The sequence below is a fragment of the Prinia subflava genome, chromosome 26 (genome assembly GCF_021018805.1).
Source record: "Prinia subflava isolate CZ2003 ecotype Zambia chromosome 26, Cam_Psub_1.2, whole genome shotgun sequence".
Classification (NCBI taxonomy): Eukaryota; Metazoa; Chordata; class Aves; order Passeriformes; family Cisticolidae; genus Prinia; species Prinia subflava.
Window position 1 is genome coordinate 3,107,885 of NC_086272.1, and position 10,229 is coordinate 3,118,113.

At 57.6% G+C, this 10,229-nt stretch overlaps 1 protein-coding gene across 1 annotated transcript; it reads right to left on the reverse strand.

Moving 5' to 3' along the window:
• Positions 1-706: 706 nt before the first annotated feature.
• LOC134562217 (serine/threonine-protein kinase pim-1-like) lies at positions 707-8,406 on the reverse strand. The gene is made up of 6 exons (XM_063419638.1): positions 8,392-8,406; positions 2,626-3,237; positions 2,446-2,496; positions 1,875-2,241; positions 1,050-1,229; positions 707-813 (listed from the first exon to the last, which is right to left on the reverse strand). Exons 1-6 carry the CDS (start codon positions 8,404-8,406, stop codon positions 707-709), a joined length of 1,332 nt encoding a protein of 443 aa, XP_063275708.1.
• Between the last annotated feature and the right edge of the window lie 1,823 nt (positions 8,407-10,229).

Below are 10,229 nucleotides of genomic sequence, written 5' to 3' on the forward strand. Positions count from 1 at the left end.
TAACGAAAATAGACTACAGACAAAAAAGGGAAAATGAGGGAAATGGCACAGTGGATACTGGGGGCTGTTGGCAGGGCCAGGACCCCACACCAATTTCACACCCACCCCAGCTCATGCCCCCCAGCCCTGCCAAAATGCAGCTTGGCAGCCCACTGAAAAATCAGTTGCTTCCACCCCAGCAAAAGGGGGAACCTTTGTTTCCCGGCCAGCCTGTGCAATGCCCAAATCTGGGAGCATCCCCCTGTGTGTGCACTCATCTGCAAATTCACTGTGGAGCCTGGCTTTGAAGAAGGTGCCAGAATCAAAGTCCATCATCTTCAGCTTTGTGGTGGCCTGGTCGAGGAAGAGGTTTTCATCCTTGATGTTGTCCTGGCTGTCTCCAGCAGCAGCAGCCCCACCTGGCACAGCTTCTCCAGGGGCTGCTTCTCTTTCCCTGGGGGTGAGACCAGGCTGTCAGTGTTCTGCCCAGGGCCCCAGCTGGCAGTGACCCAGGACAAGCCAAAGCAGCTGGGATGGCAGCCAGCAGTGCTGGGCAGAGCAGCTCAGCTCCAGCACAGGGGCTGTGTGTTCCCATCTGATGACCCCTGTGCAGTGACACTGGCAGGACAAAAAAGTCTGGGTCCTTTGCTTCGGATTGCCAAGGCATGTGTGGAGCTGGAACTTACCAGGGCCCTGCATCGCTGTTTCTGTGGCTCTCTCCCTTCTTCTATGGCAGATGACTATCCTGCATCCAGGGATGACTGAACAGGTCTTCTACTGAAGGCCGGTCCACATCCAGCATGGATAAACACCGCCGGATGATATCTTGGCACTCTGGAGAGAGAAACCAAAAACTGCCGGTCAGTTGGAGAAGGCTCCTGTCTGCCCCACTGTTCCCATTCTCAGGCCATGCTGCATTTGCTCAGAGCTGGGCCTAAACTTTCCCAGGAATTCCCTGTTTTGGAGGAAAGCAGGACAGCAGGACACGTGCCACCTCCTCAGCAGCTGCCACAGCCCACTGCTGTCTCCCAGCACTGGCATTTCCCCCGTGCCCAGAGATGAGGATTCACCTTGAGAGAGCCGTGGTGGCAGCGAGAGCTGATGGTCCCAGCTGATCTTGTGGCCCCTCCTGAAAGGGTGCTCCCCACACACCATCTGGTGCAGCAGGATGCCCAGGGACCAGACGGTAGCTGGCTGTCCATAGTACCAGCCAAAGTGGTTCCATTCCGGGGGGCTGTATGACGGTGTTCCTATGGAATACAGATGGAGTTCATCAGGGGGATGCTGCTGCTCCCAGAGCCTGGCCCCAGCATCCCTGGGCATGCAGGGGCTGCCCCAGTGGCACGTGGTGTGACCTGCTGCCCTCTGGCCAGCACCTGGGACTTGTGTACGAACCTAGGGTTGGAAAAGAAGCCACTGGTGTCGGAAGGTGGCAGTGGAAGCCCTGGCAAGGCCCAACCATGACAAGCAAAACCCACTCAGTGCTGGGGAAAAACCATGCCTTACTCGTCCCTACCTGCATTGCCCCAAAAACCATTATGAACCCAAAGCAAACCAGGCAATCACAGCAGTCCAAGCCCTTTCTCACCTGCTCCCCAAACTGGCTGGTGCACATGTTCTGGCTCCCCTCTCAGCCACCCCCACCCACGGGTGCTTCTGTTGGGCTGGCTGCCCCAGCCCCAGTCCCAGTCCCAGGCAGAGTGGCTGGCAAAGGCTGCCAGCAGGGCTGGAAGCTGGTCCCCCCACCCACTTGTGTTCAAAAGCAACTGGGCTGAAGACTCAGTGCCATGAGTGGCAGGGAAAGGGAGAATCCCCAGAGCCACACCCAGGCTGGGCTGTGAGATGTTGGGCCAGGAGATGTCTGGAATGGGGAGCACACCCCTGCGATGGCTCACCTGCAAAGTGAGTATAGGCTGTGTCTTGTAGGTAGGTGCCACAGCCAAAATCGATCAATTTGGCCTGCCCGGTGGCCAGGTCAAGCAGGATGTTCTCTGGCTTGAGGTCGCGGTGCAGGACCCCGCAGCTGGTGCAGTGCCGCACGGCCTCCAGCACCTGGCGGAACAGCTCCCGCGCTACATCCTCGCACAGGAACCGCTGTGCCCGAATGAAGTGCTGGAGGTCCTGAGAACGCTCCGGGCGCTCCATGATGATAATGATGTCTTTGGGGAGCTCCAGCCACTCCAGCAGCTGGACGACACCAGGGAAGCCAGTGGAGACCTTGTGCAGCAGCACGATCTCCAGTGGTGCGCTGGTGCCGTTGGGCTGTGGGAGGAGCACAATGTTGTCAGTGGGGCTGAGGCCGTGCCAGGGGTCAGGGACCCCTCAGCCAGCCCGGGATGCTCTGCGCCCTTTGCTGGCCCCACGCCCGCTCTCCCTCCAGGCGTCCTGGCGGCTTCCACCCTGCCAGGCCTCAGCTCATCCCCGCCCGGCACGGCCCAGCTTCTCCTGCTGGCCCCGCTCACTCACCAGCTCACCCCAATGCCGGACACGGTTCCGTGGCACCCTTTTGATGGCCACCTGCAAGCCAAGGGGAGCAGCAGGCTGAGCTCACTGCCTGCCCTGCCCAGCCCCAGCCTCCTTCTCCTTCGCCCTCCTCCTCCTCCTGCGCCCCTTCCTCGTGCACCCACCACCGGCCCTGCCGCTCACCGGGGCACGGTCTGAGAGCCGTGTGGCCGCCCAGACGCTGCCGAAGCCGCCGTGGCCCAGCAGCGAACCCAGGCGGTTCTGCTCCTGGAGGGCCTGCTGCGCCTTCCCTGCCGGCGAGACGCGGCTGTCAGCGCTCGGCCCGGGGCCAGGAACGGCCCCCGAGCGCCCCTCGAGCGGCCCGGGCTGGGCATCCCCAGGTATTTGCTCCTGGCAACGGGACAGCAGCGGCTCAGGGCCAGCGGCTGCGCTGCCAAGCGGAGGAGCTTGGGCCGGGGAAGCCGCAGTGGAGGCGGCGGGAGCGGCCGCGCCGCCTGTGTCCTCTCCGGGCCCAGGGACGAGCTGGGGCCGGGGCCGGGGCCGGGGCCGGGGCCGGGGCCGGGGCCGGGGCTGGGGCCGGGGCCTGGGCTGGGGTCGGTAAAGGCGCAGCCAAAGGCCAGCAATGCTGCCCCAGCCCCAGGCACTGATGCCCGCCCAGCAGCGCCATCGCCAGCACTGCCACAGCCGGGCGAAGGCGAGACCGCGGCGGGACGCCCGGGGGCAGGGACGGGGCAGCCCCGCCCGGGGCCGGGGGTGGGCCCGAGGCATGGCCCGGCCCAGCAGGGGAAAGGGAGACTGGGTTGGGAGGGGGACACTGGGAAAGGGAGAGGCTGCGGGACTGTGGGAGAGGGAGAGGGGAAGCACGGGTTGGTCAACAAAGCCGCTTTTTCCTTCTCTGCTGCTGCCGCTGCTGCCGCTGCTGCTGCTGCAACTGAAGCTCCAGGGCCGTTTGTCCCCTTGTCAGATTTTTCCATTGCCCCCTCTGCCTCGCACCGAGCCCTGCACTCCCCGGGGCAGCCCCTGAGCCTGTCCAAACACGGGAACTTCGCCGTTTTCAGTCAGGGCCCAGTCTTGACTCCTGCACAGTGACAGAGGAATCCCCTTGGCTGCTGCTGTGCATTGTCCCTGCTGAGGGTCAGACACTGTCACAGCACATTCCCTGAATGCAGAATTTGAACCTGACCCAAGCACTGCACTTGTGTCTCCGGCATTGCTTTCCAAGAAAAACGGGAAGGCAAACTGGATGTAGCTCATGGTATTTTACAGTGTCTAAATCTTGCCAAGTCTTGGATGTCAGAGGTGAGACCCATTTAGAATTAATGAGATGGAGAAGTAGTTTAAGATGGAAAGTGGGACAGAGAAATAAACAGAGGAAAATATCTTGGGTTGTTTCTTTCCACTTTCATTTCATTTCCTAAAAGCTGTTTCCATTTTCCCAGAATCTTCTCCACAGTCCTGTCTGCTCTTTACAAGAACCTTTCCTGGAGAACAAGTTGCACCATCTGTCACAAGATATCCCACCCATGCAGCTTCTCTTGACTTTCCACAACATGTGTGAAGCAGGAGTCTTGCAGCAAAGCAGGAGAAAGGTTTTGAGAACTTGACAACTTTTTCTTTCCTTTCCCCATGTGGGCTGGGGAGTTGTGCCATTGGGAAGGTTTTCATTGTTCCTGTTCTACCCGAAGCAAACAGGACGGGCTCCCAGGGGTACCTACTGGGAGTCTGTTATCGTCCACCCAAACAGGAAGAAGAGGTGGACAACTTCTTCTCTAAGAAGCTGGAGAATGTTTCAGGATCACCAGCCCTTGTTCTCGTAGGTGACTTTAACCTACCAGACATCTGCTGGGAACTCAATACAGCAGCAAAGAGGCAGTGCAGGAAGGTTTTGGAGTGGATGGATGACAACTTTTTGTGACAGCAGGTGAGTGAGGCCAGCAGGGGAGGGACTATGTTCGACCTGTTGTTTGCAAATAGAGAAAGGCTGGTGGGAGATGTGGTGCTTGGAGGCTGCTTGGGGCACAGGGATCATGAAATTACAGAGTTCTCAATATGTGGTGAATTCAGGAGGGACATCAAAAAGATTTTTACATTGGACTTCTGGAGGGCAGACTTTGGCCATTTTAGGAGACTTATTCAGAGAGTTCCTTGGGAAGGAACCCTTAAAAACAGAGGAGTCCAGGAAAGGTGGGTGTGCTTCAATGCAGAGATCTTGAGGGCACAGGAACAGACTGTCCCTGTGTGCTGAAAGATGAGCTGACAAGGCAAACGTCAAGTCCGTCGGTGTGCTCAGAGAGAGCCAACGGGCTCTGTCACCGCTGGCCCAGACACAGCGACAGAGTGGTAGGGGGTCAGTCTGCAAGCTCGCAAGCAGTACTGACTCCCGTGAGTTCTTTGCCTGGCAGAGGCTTATGCGAGCGATGGAGATCCGACGGGCAGTGGGAAGAAAGGAGGAAACAATTTCAGACGAACAGAGGGTTTATTGCAAACACCTCCTCAGCCCGAAACTGCTCGGGGGGAGAGGGGTGCGGGGGGTTTTTGTCCAAAGGATTTGGAGGGGGACAAAGGGGGTGGCCAGCCACTGCCAGCCAACCGGGGCAGGTTGCCAGGGGATACAGGTGTAATAGAACATCGCTTGGACTAATCAGGGGAAAAATAGGAGGGATTTCCAAAGGCGGGAGACATGACAGGCAGCTAACCGTGTGTGTCGCATGGCAGGTGCCGGAGTCATGTGAGTCATGTGAACAAAGGAACAATCGAGGGGTGGGATACAGGGAACCCAACAAGTACAATAGTATAGAAAGCCTAACCAATTAAATTAACACACTGCCACAGTCAAGCCTGGATGGGCAAGGAGATTTCAGAGGAACTTAGGAACAAAAAGAGGATGTATCATTTTTGGAAGGAGGGTCAGGTCTCTCAGGAAGTATTTAAGGGAACATGTAGGAAAAAAAATATTAGGGAGGCCAAAGCTCAGTTTGAAGTCGTTTTGGCACCTATTGTAAAGGATAATAAAATATGTTTTTACAAATAAATTAATGGCAAAAGAAAGGGTAGGACCAACCTTTGTTCTCTACTGGATGTGGGAGGGAACTTAGGAACTGCAGATGAGGAGAAGACAAAAGTGCTTAACTGAGCCTTCTTTGGCTCAGCCTTTAGTGGGAAGACGGCTTGTCCTCAGGACAGCTGCCCTCCTGGGCTGGTAGATGGTGTCAGGGAGCAGAATGGTGCCCCTGTTATCCAGGAGGAGGCAGTCAGAGAACTGCTGAGCCACTTGGATGTTCAAAATCCATGGGCCCAGATGGGATCCAGCCCAGGGTGATGAGGGAGCTGGCAGATGAGCTTGTGAAGCCACTCTCCATCATTTCCCAACAGTCCTGGCTCACTGGTGAGGTTCCAGAGGACTGGAGGTTGGCCAATGTGTTGTGTGACCCCTACACCAGAAGGGTAGAAAGGAGGATCCTGGTAATTATAGGCCAGTTTGATATGGGAAACATATCTAAAATTCAGATATTTAGAAGCATTTAATGTGCTTAAGCAGATGGAGGGGAAGCAGAAATATACAGCTTATTTAGCAATCCTGTAAAAGCAGAAAAACAACTTGTAGCAGAACACATGAGGATTTAGTTGCTAGGTAAAGTCCACAGAGATAAGATGTATATTGTGTATATTGTGAAAACTCAGTAAAGCAAGACTTAGGTATAGTGAAAACCCCATAAAGCAGAACCTGTGGCTTAAGAAATCAGAAAGAACCAGGCTCGTGGTTTTGGCCAGGACAAAGTGACCTGGGAGTTAGCCAAACCTTCACTGCACCTGCCCAGAGGCAGAGGTCAAACAGTGAACAACTGAGGAAGACCTCTTACTTCATCAGAAGACCCCAGCCTGCAGCCACCAGGAGATGTGGCACCAGAGAAAACTAATTATAATAGGAAGTGCAAGGAGGCGGAGAGTGGGCAGAGAATGGGCGGGGAGGGAGGGGTTGTTTTGTGGGATCTGAGTGTATTTAAACCTTAAACCTGTCTCAACCAGGTACGCAGGTATGGTGGAAAATCCCCCTTGTGTCCCAGATGGAAATAAAACATACCTGCTTTACAGTTTGAATTGTTAAATCCTTATCCCACAACTCAAGTCAGCCTGACCACAGTACCCAGTAGGGTACTGCAGCAGCTTATACTGAGTGTCATCACACAGCACCTACAGGATGGCCAGGCTATCAGACCCGGCCAGCACGGGTTTAAGAACAGAAGGTCGTGTTTGACCAACCTGGTCTCCGTTTATGACCAGGTGACCCGCCGGGTGGGTGCGGGAAAGGCAGTGGATGTTGTGTACCTGGATTTCAGCAAGGCCTTGGACACTGTCTCCCACAGCACACTCCTGGAAATGCTGGCAGCCCACAGCTTGGACAGGAGCACTCTGTGCTGGGTTAAGAACTGCCTGCATGGCTGGGCCCAGAGAGTGGTGGTGAAGGTTCTGCATCCAGCTGGTGGCACCAGTGGTGTTCCCCTGGGGTCTGTGCTGGGGCCAGTTCTGTTCAATATTTTTATTGACGACATGGATGAGGGGATTGAGTCTTTCATTAGTAAATTTGCAGCTGACACTAAGCTTGGACCGTGTGTCCATTTATTGGAGAGTAGGAGGGCTCTGCAGTCTGGAATGACTGGATGGATGGGCAGAGTCCAATAGGATGAAATTTAATAAGTGCAAGTGCTGAGTCCTGCATTTTGGCCACAAAAACTTCCTGCAGCACTCTAGGCTGGCAAGAGAGTGGCTGGACAGCAGCCAGGGAAGGGGACCTGGGGCACTGCTGGACAGCAGGCTGGACATGAGGCAGCAGTGTGGGCAGGTGGGCAAGAAGGCCAATGGCTCCTGGCCTGGATCAGGAATGGTGTGGCCAGCAGGAGCAGGGCAGTGTTTCTTCTCCTGTATTCGGCACTGGTGAGGCTGCACCTCGAGTGCCGTGCCCAGTTCTGGGCCCCCAATTTAGGAAGGACATTGAGACGCTTGAGCACGTCCAGGAGAGGGCAACAAGGCTGGTGAGGGGCTTGGAACAAAAACCCTGTTAAGAACGGCTGAGGGAGCTGTGGTTGTTTCGCCTGGAGAAAAGGAGACTCAGAGGTGACCTAATCGCTCTCTACAATTCCCTGAAGGGTAGCTGTAGTCAGGTGGGGTTTGGTCTCTTTCTCCAGACAGCAGCTGACACAACAAAAGGACACAGTCTTCAGCTGCCCCAAGGGAAATACAGGATGGATATTAGGAAGAAGTTTTTCACAGAGAGAGTGATAAAGTACTGGAATGGTCTGCCTGGAGAGGTGGTGAAGTCACCTTCCCTGGATGTGTTTAAAAAAAGATTGGATGAGGCACTCAGAGCCATGGTTTAGTTGAGGTGTTGGAGCATGGGTTGGATTTGATGATCTTGAAGGTCTCATCCTACCCAGTCATTCTGTGAATTCTGTAAGAAATTTAGGCTCAGTTCTGGTGGCTCATTCCATCCTGGCCCAGGACACAGCATCAGGAAGGTCTTTGCATTCCAAGGCTTTGCTGCAGCCAAAGAAATCTCCTGGCTCAGGGTCACCTTTCCTGCTCAGCCAGACCCAAGAGTGCCCCAGCAACAGCAGAGAATGGCAGCATTGCCATGGGCTGGCACAGCAGAGGGAGATTTCCCCCTTGAGAGTGGCTCATATTGCAGTTTTTGCATTCAGGCAGCTGCAGATCCCTCCGCTTTGGTTGCACAGCAGCTGGAAATGCAAGGGCAGGAGCTCTGTTCATGCCCAGCCACAGCAGGTGACAGCAAGGACAGGCTCCTGGCAGCGTGACATTGGTAGGCAGCTCCTTCAACAAAAGCTGGGGGCTGGAACTCTGTGCAGAAAATGCCCTGATGGTCTCTGCACCCAGGCAAAAGGAACAAAGTTTCAGTTTTGGCCTCTCTAGGGAGCACCAAAATGATTCCTTTACAGAGCAAGGGTCCATTGCCGGCTGTTCCCCAACCCCCAGAGGAGAGCCCAGGGGCCCAAGGAGCTGCGAGCGGGGACTCTGCAGGAGCCGGGACAGCGAGAGAGCCCGGGCTGAAGGTCAGCCCCGGGGCGGGCAGGGCCTGGGAGGGGGCACAGCCCGGGGGTCCCGCAGAGCCTCCCTGCTGCAAAGGCCCGGCTGGGACAGCGGGGCAGCTGCCGGGAGCCGTGTGCCAGGGCCGGGCCGCGGGTGGGTGTTCAAAGTGCCTCCAGGGGAGCAGCTTTTTGTCCCGGCCCGGGGGCATTCCCGCGGGGTCGGGGTCCCTGCGAAGGCGCAGGAGGACAGGGTGGAAGGGGTTAGTTTGTGGGTTTGTTTTTGGATTATTTTTGTGGGGGCTGATGGCTGGTTGGGATTTTATTGTTTTGGGAGGGGATACGGGCAATGGTTTTTTGTGAGATGCCCCCGGCAGTTTGAACCCCCTTGGGTGCGGGGAGCGCTGGCGCAGCCCCGGCACGGGCGGGGCGGCCCCGGGCGGGCTGTGGGAGCCGGGAGCGGCCGCCCGGGCCCGGAGCCGCCGCCTTGGGCCGGGAGCCCCCCGGGCAGAGCTCTGTGCTCGGGGCCCAGGCCCGGGCGGCCCGGGGAGCGCTCGGTGGCCCGTGGGCCCCGGCGCAGGTGGGTCCGTGTGGCCGGGCTCGCAGGGGAGCGGAGCGGCCCGGCCGTGGCCGTGCGGGGCCTGTTGGGGCTCGGGGGGCCGGGCTGGGCCGGGCAAAGGCTGAGGGAGAGCGGGGGAAGCGTTGGCACAGAGGCCCCGGGCTCCCCGTGCCCCCCTGGCCACGCAGCCGGGCTCGGGGGCCGCCTCGCTCAGAGCCGGCCCCGGCTGCGGGGGTCCCCGGGGGCCCTGGGGAGGGGGCGGCGGGGGCTGGCGGAGCTCTGTGCCCGGGGCTGGGCGCGGCTGCCCAGGGAGCGGAGGATGCAGGGTCCCCCTGTGGTGGGGCTTGCTCTGCCCGGCTCAGGGGCTGCATTGTCAGCCCAGAGACACGTGGGGATCGCCCGGTACCAGCAGCGCTGGGAGGCAAACCCGGGAATGGGGGGAGCAGAAACGGGCAGTGCGAGCGCTGGGGCTGTTCCAGAAGCCTGGACAGGTTGGGAACAAGGACAAGGGGGACCCATGAATACCCCAGGACTCTGAAAGAGGGACCCTGGATAGTGCTGAGCCCAGGGACACCTGTGATCCCTAAGTGGTGAGCCCAGAGAAGGGGAACCTCCTGGATTCTCAGGAGCCACAGCAGCCCAGAGAGGGCCAACACCAATACAAACTTGACCTGGGGCAACACTGACAGGGGTGGTCTCCAGGACCCCAAAGTGGAGAGATGAGAGAGGGGAAACTCATGGTTGGGTGTTTTTGCTGAACCTTGGTCACTTGGTTATTTTGGAGAAATGAATCTTTGTGTTTTGGAGGTTTATATGGGCACCAGATGGCCGGTGACTTCTAGAGATGGATTTGGGCAGGAGGAACCCCCCAACCCAATGTGCTCATATACTGTATTTTTCCCCAAAGCAGAATTTCCCACTCCCAGACCTTGACCAGATGGAGAAGGCAGCTGCAAGGAAGAGGAAGATGGCCAGGGACAGCCAGGCAGGTGAGGAGGAAGTCAGTGCCCCTTTGCCCCTCTCTCCTGCTCCATCTCCCAGCCCAGCCTGGCCCCGGCTGCAGGACAACCCTGCTGCCGACGCCGTCCTGCCGGGGATGCACTGGGGGGATCTCCTTGGCCTTCCCTCTGGCATGGAGGCAAATCCCATCCACTCCTTGTGCTTCCTCCCCTGGACAAAGAGCTGAGGAC

Excerpts from the sequence above, each read along its gene's own strand:
- LOC134562217 (XM_063419638.1), bottom strand. Across the intron at positions 1,230-1,874 it reads AGCCTATACTCACTTTGCAG|GAACACCGTCATACAGCCCC; the intron begins GTGAGCCATCGC and ends TGTATTCCATAG. Across the intron at positions 814-1,049 it reads GCCACCACGGCTCTCTCAAG|AGTGCCAAGATATCATCCGG; the intron begins GTGAATCCTCAT and ends TTCTCTCTCCAG.